The following is a 19593-nucleotide window of genomic DNA, read 5'->3' as shown; positions in this document are numbered from 1 at the left end:
AATGCAATTTCTGGGAACTGAATGTCCCATTGTGCGTTTCTTGCCATATTTCACATCTGGTCATGTGTTCATTTATATACTCCGGAGGGTATGTAATCACACAGGGCGTGCTGAATGGAGGCTCGCAAAACAGGTGAATTATGTAAGTGCTGCGTCTTCGCTTCTTTCTGCTGAAGGGGAACGCCACTTTCTTCCAGCCCTTTTCATGCTCCTCTCCTCACAAAGCAGCTGTTGTGATGTTTTTCACTGCGGTCACAATTAACCTCTGAGGCTGGGCAGGGAGCCAGTCCCGGCACAACTCAGGGCGCTAGAGAGCCCATCAGGTAAACAGTATGATAAGCTTTGCTGCAAAAATTAGACATTGTTTTGAAGTGAGAGGCAGTTGCTATAGTGACTGTTGCTAATTAACTGCATTCAGCCAGGGGAACAAAGGGCTTAAGGGTACTCAGGACGGCCTCTTTCGTAGTGAACTATGCGCATTGAATATGTGCGATCCCGTGGGTCTCTCTGCACCAAAATACCTGCGCCTCTGTTTCTCTTCTCCTCATCCAAGCCAGGAGACGCACGATGGTCATTTTATCAAAGGCTAAAGGCTGCTGGACAATAATTAGAGAACTGTGTGAATCTCGATGCCATCGGGTTCGAAGCTGCCCTAAAACAAAAATAATCATCAAATCCCCAGCCAATCAGGGTGCTTCATCAGCATGGAGGACCTCTCGAAGGAGATCTCATCAGCTCCTGTGGCATTCTGGAGAGTGGCCTGCCAGCCAGTGCATTTCATTAAAGCGATGGTACTCAATGGAGAAGTAACACAGAAACACGAGTTACAATGTTTTAAGGTCCCTGGTCCCAATTGTGCTTCAGGAAAATGGTGACCTGACAGGGTTAAGAAAGGTTTACTAGATGATCATTAGATTTTTAAAAAGTTGCAGAAAAGACTAAAAGATCAATGGGTGGTCACTACTGAAAAAAACTATACATTTTAAGATTTGGCCAAATGACTAATTTACCAATAAAGAAACATGGATTTACAGGGATAAAAGTATACATCCAACTCCCAACTGTGATAACTTTCTAACATTTGAAAACTGCTTGCCACTATTGTACTGCTTTAAAAATATCAAACATTTAAAGAAAATAAAATGATTAAATCTAATCAGCATTGCTAATCACTAGTCTAGTTTTCAGATAACTAAACCATTGAATATGTTGTGTTTTACATTGGAAAGTGACACCATGTCTACATCAGACAGCTAAAGACTCTCTACACTGCATGTGACTTAGTGACCATTAAAAATCATTTGAACTTTTTATCAGTACACCATAAAAAGAATGAGGCAGCAGTTTACTGTCGGGGATGTGTCGTGTCATGTCAAGACAGCTTCACCATTTATGATGGGTTCTATAGTATTTTTTCACTCTGCACCGCTTGCATCCCACATCATTTATTTATATATTATATAAATTTCATACATTCCACAACACATTGTGTGTCAACACTTTGCAGGGATGTTCAAGACCCTAAATGAGAAAAAGTCACAAAACTTCAAGAGAAACTTCATCAAAAGCAATGCATGTCAGACTAACAAACAACATAGTACCAGCTTCACAAAGGAGTGTTGACAGAAAGGTCAGACAATGATGTTAGTTTAATGCAGTTAGGCATGAATGTAAAATAACTGTAAAGTATTTTTTAGTTTTATTAAGTGTTTGCAGAATGACAACAAATTAATTTCAGTTTATCAAATTCCTTGATTTCAAGGGTAAAGCCTGTTATGCCTATTTTGTATAATGGCCACAACAAACATGCACAACAACCCAAGAGTCAAAATAACCTGTAAAGAAAAATGGCCCATTAACCATATTCAATACACCAAAAATGCCAATCAAGTCTGTTTCTCTAATTTGTCCCGGAACCCCACTGACAGACACACCCTCTTGTTTTGACAGTTGTAATGGCCCTTGTTAAAGGTTGAGTGAGTGTGCGGGTCACAGTTCACGGTGTGATGGCTTTGGCACTAGGACCCAGTGACAGCTGCAGAGCTGAAAGACGAGACTATACAACAACTCTACGCTCAAAGAGAGGACAACCGCAATCTGCAGTTCTTTAGGCACCTGTACTTATGGAACCAGTATGCACCGAACCGAATCAGCACACAGATTTCGGTGCCTCTTAAATGCCTGAGCGATCGATTGAAATATTTGTCTTGGTTCTCCGAAATGTACACAAGAAGCAGGGGCATCGCTAGGCTTTTTTAGCGGGGCTTGATAAAGTACACAAATTCGCAATCACCTCATCGGTCTCAGTCCGCTTAAATGTCATATGAAAACGGCGTCAGACCGTTACTTATTTTTATAGAAGTATCGGTTCAGGCACCGTTTAGGCACCGGTACCGTTTTAAAAGTATCGAAATGGCATCGGTATCGAATAAAACCCAATCGATACCCAACCCTATGCAACATATCTGTGTTTTTTTGTTTTGATTGTGCCAACTGTCGATATATCGGATGACTACTACAAATTATAACAAACTATATACTCTTTCATGTTTTGTCCTAAAGGGATAGTTCACCCAAAAATTTTAATCCTGTCACTAATTATTCACCCTCATGTCGTTACAAACCCATAAGGCCTTAGTTCATCTTTAGAATACATTTTTTTATATTTTTTTATGAAATCCGAGAGCTTTCTGACCCTCCACTGACAGCAAATTACCTGAAATGTTTCCAGGCCGAGAAGCAGAGTAAGGACATCTGTAAAATAGTACATATGACATCAGTGGTTCAACCATAATTTTATAAAGCTACGGGAATATATTTTGTACACAAAGAAAACAAAAATAATGTCTTGATTTAATGATTCTCATAGCTTCGGAAAAAGCTTTGGATTTATTCGGGTTTCAAATGAATCAGTATTCTGAATATGAATGAAGGTCTCATGGGTTTGGAACGACATGAAGGTGAGTAATCAATGACAGAATTTGCATTTTTGAGTGAACTATCCCTTTAAACATATTTTGTATTACCTTGCAAGGAAATGGTGAAGGATGAAGGGAAGGCCTCTTATCCAGACTGTCTCTTTGGCTTAAGCAGAATTTTACATACTTTTTCTAGAGCCAGTTCCTGTCTGCAGGAACCATTTGCTATTTTATGTTGAATTAGGACATCCGACTCTCTATCCTCACCCTGATTGACACATATAGCCTCCTATTTGCTCTGTTACTTGTCTTTTCTTCCAATAAATTCACTTTTCTGTAACAGATTATGAGCACAAGCAAAAATCTCCCAAATAAATCATGGGGTCTTCATTTTAGGAATAACAGAATCAATATGCTTTTATAGCAACAAGTCTAAACTTTGCTGGCAGTGATTTGTTTCAATATCTGATTTGTCTACAGTATGCGATCATCTGCTTGTTATACGCATTACATGTGTAACAATGTGGCTCGTGAAACTGTGCTGCTTTCTTGATGTCTCTGCTTGTGGTCTGGATGACTGTGAAACATTACTCCTGAGGATATGATGGACATCACTGTTGAGTAAACATGCAACCGGACACCCTGAACAGCTGCCAAAGCTGACCTCTGGTCAATCTCTGCACTCTCAGACAGGTCAGCATCCCCAGCATTGCACACCAGCTCTCTAATGGTAATGCTGTCAGGAGATTTTATCATTAAGATTTCCTGTTTGATCTATATTGGCTCACATATTACTAGTGGTCAACCGATATTGTTTTTTTTTTTTTTTTTTTTTTGACAGCCGATGCCAATATCTTGGAAAGCAGGGGGCCTGATAGCCGATATAAAGCCGATATTTATGAAATCATCTGACAATGGATTAAAAATAAATGTTTAAAATAAACATACTTACTTTAGATGACAAAGTATTTTCCACAAATAAGTAAATATTCAGTAAAACATTATTTAAAAAAGTAAACACTGTAACCAACAGGGCACTCAGAATTCTGGGAAGTTTGGGTACAGTAGGAATCATATTTTCAAATAAAACTAGAGCAACACTCATTTTACGTACAGCACACAAGAGAAAATGACATGAATATGCCAGTGGGCAGATGACAGACTGTCACGCAGAGAACACACAATCTTGCAGGTCACATGCACACTTCACAAGATCTCACAGCTGGATTCGACTAAGTTTGCAAGGTTTGTTAAATTAAATGTTCATTTGCCATTCAATGATTTGTTTAATGATATAAATGCGTATTTGCTTAATGCTGATGGCAAACGAGAAAGTATCATAATGTTTGCTTTTTTTTTACTAGCCATATAAAGCAATCATTTTAATACTTTTAGTATACATTAATTCCTTTGTAACTTTTACATCTGATAATTAGACAGACTTTATCCATATTAGACAGAACTGTTCACAACGACGGTAAACAAGAGGGAGAGTGTGAGCTGTGTGCGCTCAGGTGCTGCCTCTCTCAATGCAGTCAAAATAAAAGTCCCACCTCGAAAACATCGACCAGGCAGAAAAACTTATCAGCCGATGCCGATATTTGAAAAATGCCAAATATCAGCCGATATGTCACTCTTCTTAATCTGAGAGGCACAATGAGTACTTTTTAAAGAAGTATCTGGAAATGTATATGGTTGAAGTCCCATTAAGAGTTTCAAGCATAAACCTTGAAGAAATAAATTTTATTTATATGGTTTATGCTAAAAGCAGTGACAAATCTGCTAATGGAAAAAACCTTTATATCCGATATATTTTAATTATTTAAATGATCAAATACGTAAATACTGTTTTTATACTCCTAAAAATATTAAGCAACAAAAACATTTTTAATCAATAAGAAGAAAAACACTTCTTAAGAATTAAATCAGCATATTAGAATGATTTCTGAAGGGTAATACAGATTTGCCATCATCACAGAAATTAAATAAAATTAAATAAAATAAAAAAGCAGAAACCAGGCATTTTAAATAGTCAAAATATTTCACAATAACTGTTTTTACATTTAGGGCCTTTGAGAGCAAAATAATTCAATGAAAATCTTAAAAGACTGCAAACTTTTTAATTATTTAAACTATTTGTTGTAAACTCTGGTTTAAAGTTGTAGTTACTGCATAAACCTATGAAGAAAAACACAAAATAAACCCTCTCTATAATCAGTCTGAGCACTGCTGAATCTTGCACTTGGACTTGATCATTTCAAACTGGTCAGCCAAACCTATTTTCAGACTTTAACCCTGAACAGAGGGAGTGAATGAGAGCGAGTTTGAGAGCAGAGGCTGTTTAGGGTGTTTCGGTGACAGTGTGGCCCGAAACACTTTTTGTAATGGCAGATGAGAGGCTTTGCTGCCACTCCTAAACTTTACATTTGATTTGGCCGGAGGGGTCACATGACAGCTGCAAACGAATGCCCTGAGGGCCTTCTGCTTTCACTTGACACTGACAAGCTGTGAGGGACTCCAACACCGCGGAAAGAAAATATTCCCTCTTTCCATGACATCATCCAGCCTGGAATGGAGGAAAGGGGGAGGACGGCAGGAGCAGGAGAGGAGGAGGAGGGGGTGGCACAGCTGGTGACAGCCGCAGTACCATCTGCTCCTGACTAATAGTTCATGCTGCTTTACTTACACTCCCACTACCCTGCTGCAGAGGCCCGCCAAGACTTCAGAGATGTCTGATTGACAATGGCTCTCATCTTCTCTACCACTTCACTCTCATGTGATTCCTCAGAGCCCTCCGTTTCACTTCTCACCTCCAGTGATCAGCTCTGGGACAATCCAAGAGCCCTGAACACTGAGGCTACATCGTAGGGGATTCGTGTTGTTACTTTGTCGTGTTACATTGACGACAGGTCTTTTAAACAGATTCAAAGTGGCAAGTTACCAGCAACAAGTTATATCTCTGTCCACGGTAAAAATGAAATATTTCAACATACTTAACACGAAAACAGTGTTCACAGTCCATTTTACTTTAAAAATGAAATGTGAAAGTGGAAAATATCTAGTATCAAACTTTTTCAAACTGTAATGGATTGGTTCTTAAAAAGTGGTCGGGTGGATGAAGGAGGGAAAAATAATAATGCTTGGTGACGTATTACTACAATTTGAAAAAAGATTACAAAGGAAACAATGCATGCACCGATAACATATTTTTCCAATATTTACAATAATTATTCATTTATGGTGTTAAAATGTGACACTATTAAATATCTAAACTCTAATAGTATAAAGTCTATTTTATTCTAACAATATACCAATCATTAGTTCTGCAAGACACAGGCAGATTTTTTGAAAAATACAAATTTCTCATAAAAATTTAAATTGCTATTTAAAATTAGATTTTAAACAATTCGGGTTTGCTGTGCTTGTTTGTAGGGAACAATTTGGCCATACCTTTGTGATTATATCGATATGGCTAAATAATAATTATAATTTTTTTTTTTTATTACTTACACTGCAAAATAAAAAATAAAAATATAATAATAATAATAATAATTTTACATTACTATAAAATTATAATACTAATATTTATATTTTAAATTAAAATAAAATTAAATGTATGCATTTAGCAGACGCTTTTATCCAAAGCGACTTACAGTGCATTCAGGCTATCAATTTTTACCTATCATGTGTTCCCGGGGAATTGAACCCCCAACCTTGCTCTACCACTTGAGCTACAGGAACAGTGTATTTAAAATACTTTTTTTTTTTATTATGACCTGAATTGTGGCCAACAAGGCCAGGAACATGTATTACAAAACCGGGTCAACATTGATTTCCTGTTGATTTACCAAACAGGCATTGAGCAAGATTTTGGAACAACTAGATGTCACTATGTCTGGGGGCCTGCCCAGTGCAGCAAAAATTGGAAACCAAGTGATCCGTAGTGTCCAGTTGACATGATCAATGGTCACTTTTATTATTTGCCATTTTATAATTCGTCAACTTAGCTAAACCAAAATTAACACCTTTCATTTTTCTCACTTCTGTTGAATGCGTTTCCAAAGAAACAGAAAAACTGATTTTGGCCATATCCTGTTTGGAAGAGCCACTTAGTTCTTACCATACATCTTGCCCTCATCCGAGAGGATAATTTTGCGGCGTCCACAGGGCGGGTAGATGGCCAGTGCCTCCTGAAAGCTCTGCTCTATGTCAGGACTCCACACCCCCTCTGCATCGTTGTCAATGGGCTTGTCTGCAGAGTCGCTCATCCTCTCAATATCCTCGGCAGAGCTTTCACTGCCACTCCAGCTGCTGGGATCAATGGCGGCGGTTGGGACCTCCAAGCCGAAGCCTGGAGCAGACTAGGGTGAATCCTGAAAGTGACAAACAAAGACAGAGTTGTGGTTACACTCCAGAACAGATGTCTGTCACTGAGATATCAGGTGATGTAGTTGTTCGGTGGTAGGATCATTTTCAGTTCATGCCACTGGTTGAGCCAAAACATTACAAACCATTCATAAAAATAGAGCTAAGTTTTAAAGAGGTTGCCCTCATTGGTGAATTCACTGAATGGCTTTTTCATAGTTGTCTCTGCACATTAAACTGGCATTAGAGAAAGTATTTTAACCTGTTAACTGTCACCCGTCCCCTCTGTGGGACCCCTAGCTTTACTTCACTATATTACAATCAAATCTAATCCAATCTTGACAAACTATATATCGTTGGAAAGGTCTAAGACTCCCAAATATATATTTTACCAATGTTTTTTGCTAAAATATTATGTAGGAAAAGTAATCGATTAATTTATGACAAGAGTGCACCCTCAAAAATCTAAATTATAACTGGAGTTTTGACCTTTGTTTAAAAAAAAAAGACTTCTTTGTTGCCTTTTTCTCTATCACATTTTAGAAATCATCAGAAGGTATATATCGACTGAAAACTTAAAATCTCAAAATTAATCCTTTAACATTGTAAAAATTACACACTGCATAGCACTGTTAAATTGAATTTGCTTGTATTTCGTTAAAAAGGTGGGAATACTGACATGAATGTAGTGCAGTTTTTCATATGGAGAATTATGATTGCATGAATTTTGAAGACATGCTTGTAACTGATATCCAATTGCCTGAGGAAATTAAGTTTCTGACTAGAAGGTTTAACCTTCAAACATTTCCTAAAACCACCTGACATCTCCAAAAAATTGCATAGAAACCATAAAACTCCTCTGACGAAAGGAGAACAATATCAACCCCAGCTGCCTGGTCTCGAGTTGCCCTTGCTTGTCAACATCCAGGGCAATACTGTTATCATATTCCAATGAAATTAAATAATGAACCAACATATATTCTGTAATGTGAATAGCCTGAGAAACATACAATAGTGAACTCTAATTAAAAATAAATAAAATTTCAGAGGATGTTGAAAAACAAATGGCCTTCCAAATAGTCATTTAGCAGATCTTTTATCTAAGTGTCCCTTACTCAAGGGCACATTTGTAATGTGTGCACTTTTTAAAAGGTCATTTACGCAGTTTGCCACCATTATACTTCAGAATCTACATTTACATTTTACATTTATTCATTTAGCAGACACTTTTATCCAAAGCAACTTGGCAAAGAGTTTCATCTGACATATTTTCAAAATGAAACAAGATATTCAAGAAAAAAAAAAAGATATTTGATGTTATGATAGTTGGAGTTCAAAAGGTTAAAGGGATTTGTGATGCGAGCTGAAAAGGAAACTCATATGATTTTTGATAAAAGGTTTATATATATATATATATATATATATATATATATATATATATATATATATATATATATATATATATATATATATATATATATATATATATATATATATAAACAGGGGTGCACATAAGTGGTCAGCATAAAGCTTCTTAAAGAAGCAAAAAAAGTTGTAGTAAATATTAGCATTTTATTTTTAAGTGTATTTACTATAAATAAATGCATTTGTATTTAACACTAGGGCTGCTTTTTATTTTTAATAATATTAATCACACACTATTATTTAGTTTATTTACTATTATTTAATTTTTAAAAAACTAAAATAAAGTGTAATAATATTATAACTATTATGAATTAATTTTTTATAGTTGCATTTAATGGATCACGCAATATGCAGTGTGAGGACCATACCAAACCTCCAGGTTCTCTTATGAGAACCAGGCTGAAAAAATTATGTGCACCCCTGTATGTGTGTATATATATCATATGAACGATTAAGCAGGGTTAGTATAGTGATTGTAAACTGAAACCATTATAAAATTACTTGAAATAAAATGAACATGAACATAAATACAACAAAAAGTAATTTTTATTTACTTAAAATAGCTGCCAAAGCAAAATTTCTCATTTTAAATCTAAAGTAACAAACTAAAATCAAAATAAAAAATAAATAAATAAAAATACATTATACAGACATATTTAAAAAAAAATTACAAGAACACTACAAAACGAAAATTAAATTGAAAACAGAATAAAACTATTAAAGATACTAAATATCATGTTTTTTGTTTGTTTGTTTGTTTTTTATATCATCATGTTGACTTTAGAAGGCTTGAACCAGCAACTTTCCAGTTACCAGCAGAGTTTTGGCAACTAATCCAAATCTCCCCATAAACTGGGGTCAACACACAACACCTCCGAGGACTTTCATTCTTAGAGACTTTCCCCATTACTCTGTGTGTCATCCCATCTCTTCCCCCACCCTCCCGACAGCTTCCTCTCTCCGTGCCTGCTTCCATTCAGCCAGCACAAGCTGTTGTGATGTGGGACTAGCAGCATATGTTTCTTCTAGAATGTCAGTTCACGAGGGGGAAGGGAGCAGGCTGTTGGAAAAAAAAAGGGGAAAAAACGCTCTGGGAGAGTGGAGGGAGCTTTTACTGAATTCCGTGTTTGTGTGCTGAATGCTGACACTGCAGAACAGACTCACAGACTGATGAGAGAGGAAAAAAAGCCTCCCCTTTCTGACCACTAAATGGTTTGGGCCTTCATGCTCTCCCCCCCTCCAACCTAACTGAATAATGAACTACACTGGTAATCACTTCCAGCGCTGCTGCAAACATAATGTGGTTGTTCAGTGCAGTACCTCATCTTGGAACCGCTTTCTCCCCCCACTGTCAGATATACAAACAGTTTAAAGATGGCCAGTTCGAGGGGAACGCTCAGAAGCTCAGTGTAGATAAACATGTTTACTTCAGCTATCCTTGCAGTGCTGGCTCCCATTTGCTAACAGAAAATCTTCTTGAAAAATGGCTGCCATTGGTCCCTCGGCCAAGCGTGGCCTACTTAAGAGAGGGAGCTAAGGCCAATGTCTTAACACGTCTGTTTCGCCTGATGGAGTTTGACTTCCCTATAGAAAAATACTAGCGACAAGAGGGTGTGGTTTCAAAGTGACATGAACTATACAACTTCAACAGTTAGATTTAGTTAAGCTTTAGCTAGACCATAGTAAGTTTTTACTCTGTAAAAAAAAAAAACAATAATAAAGTTGTAGAGATGGAACGATTACCGGTTTGGTGATAAATCATGATTAAATTCCCCACTGTAAATATTAACGTTTCTTATTTTAATTATCATTAAAACAGTATTCGATTACTGCAATTTAAATAACTCAGGATAAGTAAACACTATAAAGCATAAATCAAAGTTTAAATAACAGTCTCACATTCGGGGTGAAAACATGAGATTTTAATTACCGCTAAGGTAATTATACAAATGAATATGAATTAATTAATTATATGAATGTACCTCCTCAGAAAAGATTCAATGGCATTTTGGTTTCATCTTCGTTCCATGTAATAGCCTACATAATTACAAAAATAGTTTTCTTAATTGTAGTTCTGCTTTATCCACGGAGGTTAAGGGAAACAGCTGTAATTCAGCTGTTCCATAAGTGCCACCTAGTGTCAGAGAGCGGATTTACATTCAGCCTGTGTGCAGGTTTTGTCTGACCAAAAATATTTTATAGTCCATGTGACATCAGTGCTTCAACCTTAATTTGCTGCAAGAATACTTTTTTTTGTGCGAACAAATAAAAATAATGAATTTATTCAACAATTTCTTCTCTTCTCGCAAATTCATGAAATTAAAGGTAAACCACTTGGACTACTTTAGCAATGTTCTTCCTATGTTTTTACTATGTTTCTTGAATGTGGTATTTACCGTGCTGTCTATGGAGGGTCCAAAAGCTTTCAAATTTCATCCAAAAAATCTTAATTTGTGTTCTGAAGATGAATGAAGGTCTTACGGGTTTGGAACGACATGAGGGTGAGTAATTAATGAGAGAATTTACATTTTTGGGTGAACATGGTTCATAATTGTAGAAACTACCATGGCAGCTTCAGCCTTTCTCTTCACTTTTTACAAGTATGAACCAAGGAGTTAAGAATGACATGTAAAGAATTGTAAACAAAAGTACAAGACTGATTGCAAGACTCGATTTTATGACATGGCAGTATGTCACACTTCTGTATTACAAACATGTATGCCAGGTATGCCTGAATAAAAGCACATACTGCACTTTTACGAAACACTAAGTAAGCAAACTGGGATTTGTGGAAACTTGAGCACATGTAACAATGCTACAAAGTCACATACTGCAGTCAAGTGTCACATATTCATTAGCAGCCAACATTACAGCAAATTGGTGACCTGTAGCATGTGCTAATTCTATTTGCTAATGCTAATTGTTCAGCATTATATGCATTTAACACAACATTGGGTGTAAATTCAAGATCATTTCAAAAACAGACGATCAAGATTTGGAGTAAAGGATTTTTTAAAATATTACAAACCCTACTGACAAATCACAGTCATTTGTCTGTTCTAAATGATATATCACATTTAGCAAATTACCATATTTTCAAAGATTATTTAAGCCTTCGTAGTAAAATGTGCAAGTAGCAATTAAAGTTTAATTTGCACAAGATGAATGCCAAGCTTAAACTACACAAGATGGATGCTCAGAATAATACTAGACCATGGCAATTTCTAAGCACTCACTGCTCTGAGTTTTCTCATCAGACCAAATGGATCTACTCTGAATTTACATTTCCACTTACATTAATTGGAGGTTATTATACCTTGGATGGTAATGGAAAGTGTAGTACCTGGTTCTGGATAGGCAGACGCTCTTTAGTGAAGAGAAACAGTTGACCTGATGCAGCGAATCACTGCCACTTGACTGGGTCATATGATTGGGTAAATGTTAGAGACCAGGCCATGGGTTGTAGACCGGTTACTTCTTAATGTAACATTTGCATTTACAAGTAAAATAAAGCAATGTTTGCTGTTGCAGTTCAAATTTGAAATAAACATGCATTTACAGAAACGAGTGTTAAAGAAAAAAATCAATAGCCTAAAAACAGCCTAATCACACTACATGGCTGAAGCCCCTCGATGATCATTTAGCCTTCGATACATCAACGTAAATGATTCACCCTTTGCCACAATTTCATACAACATCTCTCATGGGAGACCCAGATCAATGCCGCCTAAAAGATAATGATAATTTCCGCCTAGTTCGAGAGCGCTGCTTTATTGGATTACTTCAACATGCACAATAAATGGGAGTATGATTAAAGTAGGATTTTATCTTTTAGCCTTTTCCCCTGCAATTGATAATGAAGCAGTCATTCAACAGATAAGACCAAGAAAATCCTTTGCAAGTCTTACAGTGATGTAAAAGGGGGAAAAATGTGCTTGCAATTTAGCAAAAGTGAACAACATAGGAAGACGACTCTATCAGGTCACTGTCTTATTGTGTGTGCTCTCAGAAACAATTTCACAGCAAACTGTCAGTTCTTACATGTCTTGTCTAAATAGAGACAAGCATCAGTTCAATGTTTGCTGGGGCCATTTCTTTACTTTACACCTGAGAGAAACAGACATAGCTTTCAAAAGAAATAAGAGCTATGAAAGTAATCCTTTGAAAGTAACTCTTTAATATTATTTAAACTAATGTTTTCACAATACAAAAATTGTTGAGTTGTTGACACCAATATCAAGTGAAATTTCATGATAGACACCAAAGTAGGGGTGTTGCGATATACCGGTATTGAAGATAACCGTGATATTCAACGCAACAATTATCGATACCGTGTTAAATTAGTGTGTGATGATAAACCGTTATTAGCGATAACCGCAATATTTAAAATGAACAGTTCTCTTATGATAACACCACATTTAAATACTCCATCACCAGTACCTGGTTGAGCTCCCAGGTGGCAGTATTGTGCCTTAACGCTGATACCGGTCACACAAAAAGACGACGCAGCACTCGCTGTTTATCAGAGTAAGTTGCCATTATTTTACTAGTCATATAATGGGAAACGTTATATTAACCTGTTAACAGCGGTTTTCTGTGTTCATATATTGAAGTAAAGGGTGATTATTTTAAGTACCGCGTTTTCTTTACTCACCTTATTTTTGTATTTGCATAGTAACACTATTTCTTTGTTCAAATCTATTAATAGTTACATGATTAATGCTGATCTTGAAAAACTGAGCGACCACATTGCTAAATTAAACTTGTAAAATGTTAAGTTGGTGGCAGTGCCATGCACTTAACGCCTAACCTGCGGTCATTCTTCAGTAAGGTTCATTAGTTAACATTAGTAAATTACATTAATTAACATATATAAATAACAAATAATAATGAACAATATTTCCACAGCATTTATTGATCTTAGTTCATGTTAATTTCAGAATTTACTTATGCATTATAAAACGTTGTGTTTGTAAACATTAATGCACTGTGAACTAACATGAACAATGAATGACTCGATTTGTGTAATAAATGTATTGTTCATTGTTCATTCATGTTAGTAAATACATTAATGTTAACAAATGGCATCTTACTGTAAAGTTGTTACCATTAATATTTATTCATCATACTGTTGAACTTGACAGTATTTTCTGTCTTGTTATTTCATTGGTGTTTCAAAAAAGATGGAGAAGAACAGAGTCTTGTGCCCTGCATTTATCAGTATCCTTATGTTCGTTGGGTGAAAAAGAAAAACTCAAAGTAAAAAATAATTTGACTGATATCTTCCCCCCCCCCAAGGTTTCTATAGATATCACGATATATCAAAATCATGAATTCTTATGGTCACAATAACCGTGATATGAAAAATCTAATATCGTGACAACCCTAAGCCAAAGCAAACATGAATGTGCCATTAAAGAAGCTCATTCATTATAAAAAAAAAAAAGGTTTAAAAATTCAATTAAATGAAAACAATGTCATGTAGCCTTCAAGTATTTCACTTACATTTTTGGCATCGTTTTCACTTCATGGCATGCATAATTATTTGATTTACTAATATAACTTAATCATTAGACTTAATGCTGTTGGAATTTTTAATAAAAATTAGTTGCAAAGTTGTTTTTTTTATGCGTTTTCATTTGCATTAAGGATGTTCCAGTACTGATCCTGGAAATATTTCTGATGATGATTATTTTAACGCTTTGGCAAATAACTAATTAATATTGCAATATTTAAAACCTGTACTGTTCATTAAAAAAAACTTTTAAATTATTGTACTCTACAAGTGAATTGAAATATATTAAAATAAATTAATAAATGTTTATTTTAAAATGTGTGTGATGTATTAATACCTCAGCAAGATGGCATTTTGACCATAATGTTCATTTAATTCACAAACACAGCCATCACGGTGAAACCTACATATAAATATGTGACTGGTTTTGTCACATTTTTAATATAGACTTGGAACTTTCACTTCCAAAATGCAAAAATGTTGGTCTTACCAACATGAAATGTCTTGAAGTATGTATACATAAAGGCAGACAAAGTGAGATTTCCTTAGGTGCAGCAGCTCACACAGCCAAAAAGCCTTGACAAATGCATTTTGGCAAGAGTGAAAAAGGATGTAGCTGGAAGCCTTTCCATTTTGACTCATTAAAAATTACACTATAATGGAGAAACAAGTGCTACTCTGTGCTCAAACAATGTGAGCACCTGCGTGTCGCATGGAGCGCACACTTACACAATACCTACATGAAAAAAAATTCCTTTTGAATATCTTAAGCCAAAATCTGTTTCCGGCCTAACATTTATTCTCAGAACAAAAGTATATCACATATTAAAATATTTGAAATAATATTTCAACATTATCTTATAAAAATATATGGTCTTTCATGTTAATGTTTACTTTTTGTATTCATCTTGCTGAAGTATGTAAAATCATTGTGAATAAACAACAGATCTAAAAAAAAGATATTTTGATTACTAGTAAATTACCGGGAAATAGATTATCGTATTGCCTTGAACTGTATCAGGCCTGGCCTGGCTGGGTTTATGGATATTATAACACTGCTTCTTATAATAATCATATTGCCAGATTTTAGGAAGCAACCCAATAAATATAATTGTATTCCTTTGTTTCAGACTTGCATGAGATGAATAACCATGATTGTGATCGCACGAGCCCACAGCAGCGTACAGAATGGACTGTTATTTTTATTTTCCTATATGGCAGCTGCCAATCAAGCTTTAATTCCCTGTATTAGCCTGAGGCACCACACCAAACACTGTTAACCTTCTGCACACATTAGAGACATCCACACTCATTCACTTCTATACCTCTCTATGCATGCATATGTGTGAGCATACTGTACATACAAGCTTTTGTGTTTGTGTGCTCAAGTGTGTCAGCAGCACATTTGTGTTGCATTATACGTGACAATACACCAACAGATCTGAGCCAGGATGTGCCTAAACATGCCTCCCTCACAACTCGATGCCATTATATAGTCTGTCCCACAACAACTCCACAGCTCGGGATACATATGGAACACAAGGAGAGCTCTGAACATGTCTGTGGGGGCGTTTCATCAGTCATTAAAGTGAACACATGCCTTCATTGTCCGATTATTCTGATTATTTAAGACCAGACAAAGTGAGTCACATGTGAGAGAACAAGTTATTAGTCAAGCACTGTATAAATGTGTACCGTGAACTACTTCGTGAACTACACATATTTGATGCATATATGATGCATGATGAATATATTACATTATTGGCATAATTCTTATGCTAATTCATATACTGGTTCTCAAATAAGGTTTATAAATGTGCTCTTTAAGAGGTTACTCTTTTGTGGTGGAAATTTGCATTTCAATAACTTATTTGTGTTTGCACATCTCTTGCTGCAGTGGTGTAAAAGCATAACGGTTTATGTGCTACAGCCATTTGAATTATTTCCCAATGTATAATACTGAAAAAACTAATTTTGATGTTCATTAACTTGTTATTATTATATCAAACTATTCTGAATAATAATAGTATACAAGCAATTGTGTAAAGGATTATAAGTAGAGCCACATGGATCTGGGTACTTTTTCTATTTTATTATAAGAAATTAAAATATGGTAAAATGCATTGAATGAAGGGGAGAGGACTACACTATCATTAGTAGAAAAATATAAACTATTTATGAACATGCAAGGGCAATGGACATTTCCATTTTGTAAAATGGCCAGCTTTAGAATTCTAGGGAAATCTGCAGAGCTTTCTATGTTAGTTGGGATTGCAAGCCACTAATCACTATCAAGCTGCTTTGGAATAATACATATTCTTAATAGTGCTATACAAATATGTTAAATGAATTTTAATAAACAGGAATTTAATGAATTGTTGGTCTTAAAATATGTTTTTTTTTACTCCAAAAAGGTTTCATTTAATTTCAGCATTAGTAAATGTTATTGCTTTTTTGCTCTTTAAGACTTTTGGGAATTCTAAGACATGCTTGAAGCAGTATTGTTATTGTTAACTTATTCCTTTTTTCTTAAATTGAAAAAGCAAAACAAAAAAAAAAAGAATATCATGGAAAAATTACACTTAAAAAACTTCAATTAATTAGAAATATTGAAGTATTAAAATTACTAAAACTAAAATTTAAATAAAAATAATTTAAAACCACATATATTTTTTGTTTTTGTTTTGTTTTTTAATGCTGAAAACATAAAACTTAAAACAAAACATGAAAATAAAACTACAAAACATTTATAAAGACTACTATAGAACATGAATAATACTAAAATAACTGGTGTGAACTCAAAATAGATTTTTTGTTTTTTCAAATATTTTAAGAAATAAACTTTTAAAGGAAACATTTAATTGCTGACGTATCAAATTAAAACAAATTGCATAGCTCAAATAATTTGGTCTTGACACAATCTGAGGAGAAATATATCTAGTTCATATTGAAATCTGAATTTCGTTTGCTGATTAAAAAGTGAAAAAATAAATTTGTTACAAACAGTAAATTTCAACAATAAACCCAGAACCTGACCAATCATACATGGCTTCTAATTAGAACCGATTAGTCAAATAGTCATTCGGGCAACCCGAGGATTAGTCAACTTTGAAACTAAGTAGTTTTGCGCATCACTTTTAGCTTGAACCTGAACTAGGCAAAATCAACAGTGCCGAACATTCATAGGTGTGAGATAAGTGGCTCTCCACTAACTTCAGCGTGATCAGCTTCCTACATCTCTGGCTCTGGTCACAAGCCTGTCAAAGCCAAAGTCTAGTGTGCCACTGCCTGTTAGAACACTAATTATCACAGCTTCTAAGAGGCAGGAATGTCACCTGTGGAAACAGTTGCAGCCTTAACAAATAATTGCATGTTCCTTTCTGCCCGTCTCCAGCACCATGGAAATGGTCTTATTAGCGAGATAAAGGAGGAAGCAGGCAACAAGTGAATGCCATGGTGAGAGCGGCCCGTGGCTGTGACACGGCATGATGGGAGATGACACTTATCGACAGATTACATAAACCACTCAGGTTCTAGCTAAGCAGGAATTTGGCTCCCTAAATGAAGAGAACCAATTTCAGCCATCGCACAGGGCCGAGGTAATGAAATAGAAGATGAGAGGTCTGAAATGTAATTTTCCATGCGGACTCCTTTTGTGCCACTATCTCTGAAGGTGCAATAATGGTTCGGTGAACGACTTTCACTGACCCCATAATGACCCACGGTAGTTAAGGTCCCTGAATGAAGAACTATAATTACCATATAATTACTAAATACCTCATATTGTGTATTATTTTCTGAGGGGAATTATTTCAGTAATGTCTGAAGTATTTCAAAGTATGCTTGTTTGGAACAAGCTACATCAAATTATGCATATTCATAGAAGCGAGACATAACTGAGATTCCATGCGCCGCATCCGTCCGCTAACAAATTCATTATCGCTGGAATGCTTAAAACGACTTTAGTACAACGCATGAACCTTGAGAGGCAATTTTACTAATATTTAAGCCAAAATTGAAAGGGACCATTCACATTTCATTAACATTGTTTGCATAATAACATTTTCATAGAAACCAAAGTCTACAATGACTGAAACGAAATCAAAATGCTTCATCAAAATGCCTTGTCAGCCAATTATCAGTTTTCTCATCGCGTATAACTTTCTAGTTCTTGCTATGTCCCTTTCTTTAAATATTTTAACTTTTCTTATTTGATTTCAAAACGTTTTAGAATTAAATAAGTATGTAAACATCATTATGAATGCTTTTTGAGTTTTTTCCCCAAGTCTATGAACACTCCAAGAATCTCTGTTTGCACGGAAAGAGAAAATCGATTGATCTGTTTTGTACTGGATCTTTCTGCTGGTTCCATGAATAAATCTAAAGTCCCAGAGCGCTGATCAATCAATGATTGAGTCTCTCACGACCAATCTCCTAAAGCAGACAGCAAAGGTCCAGTGGAGTAGACGGCCACCAGCGCTCTCCTGCTGGCAAGACCCAAGCATTTATTTCATGCCTCTTTAAACTGATAGGGTTAGATGTGGTGAAACCGTCTGATAGCATCCAACTCAAACCTGAGGCCCGAAGCTTACCGCCCGATGCTGCAACCCTGGGCCGCTTTGGGATCAATTTCTGCTGGCCGGAGTGCTGGATTGATTTACAGGGCCTGTCAAAACAACTTTCTCCACCTGCCTCCAATGCGCCACAATCATGTGCAATGTCTGGCCCATCACACCCATGGCACACGAAAGGGCAGAGGCATTAGTCCCATTTCCTGCCTGAGGCTCAAAGTAATGTTTTGCACAAACATGAAAATTTTCATGACTCATTCCAAACCCGCATGATTTTCATTCTTCCGTTGTTTTGAAGAATGTTCATTCATTCTCTTTTCCATACAATGAAAGTGAAAGGGGACCAAATGAACGACTGAAAAAAGAAGTCTATACTTCTCATGCACTACATTCCCAAGTCTTCCGAAGCCTTATAAAAGCATTGTGTAAGGAACAAAAGAAAATGAAAGCTATAATCTCATTTGTGAGACATAAATTTGCACGTTACGAGAAAAATGCAATTTTAATTGAGATCAATGTAATAATCAAGAATAATCAACGTAAATCTGATTGCACGGAAATGACCTGCATGAAAATTCAATAAAGAATTTATTTGTTAAATAACAATAAAGAATTAAATTATACTTCAATATCATTGACCTTATCCATGCTTCTTATGGATGCATTAGTTGACCTTATTAAAAAAGCATGTCTATTACATTATGCATCAAATTCCACATTCCCAACTTGCGTTAGATGTTAAACAAGTGTGGATATAGTGCATATAAAACAAGTACTAAAAGCTGTGAGTAAATCCTGA

The 19593-nt window shown here is 35.6% G+C and overlaps 1 protein-coding gene across 6 annotated transcripts in view; it reads right to left on the bottom strand.

The window, feature by feature from the left end:
- LOC132126601 (transcriptional enhancer factor TEF-1) overlaps positions 1 to 19593 on the bottom strand; it is a 76812-nt gene that overhangs the window by 48914 nt on the left and 8305 nt on the right. For all 6 annotated transcript variants that reach the window (XM_059537975.1, XM_059537983.1, XM_059537967.1 and 3 more), the window contains one exon: positions 7039 to 7291. In XM_059537975.1, the coding sequence (XP_059393958.1) occupies positions 7039 to 7186 (148 nt within the window). In that variant the 5' untranslated portion in view covers positions 7187 to 7291. The remainder of the gene's footprint in view (positions 1 to 7038; positions 7292 to 19593) is intronic.

The sequence above is a fragment of the Carassius carassius genome, chromosome 3 (genome assembly GCF_963082965.1).
Source record: "Carassius carassius chromosome 3, fCarCar2.1, whole genome shotgun sequence".
In the NCBI taxonomy this organism is placed as follows: domain Eukaryota; kingdom Metazoa; phylum Chordata; class Actinopteri; order Cypriniformes; family Cyprinidae; genus Carassius; species Carassius carassius.
This window is presented reverse-complemented; position numbering and strand designations above follow the sequence as displayed.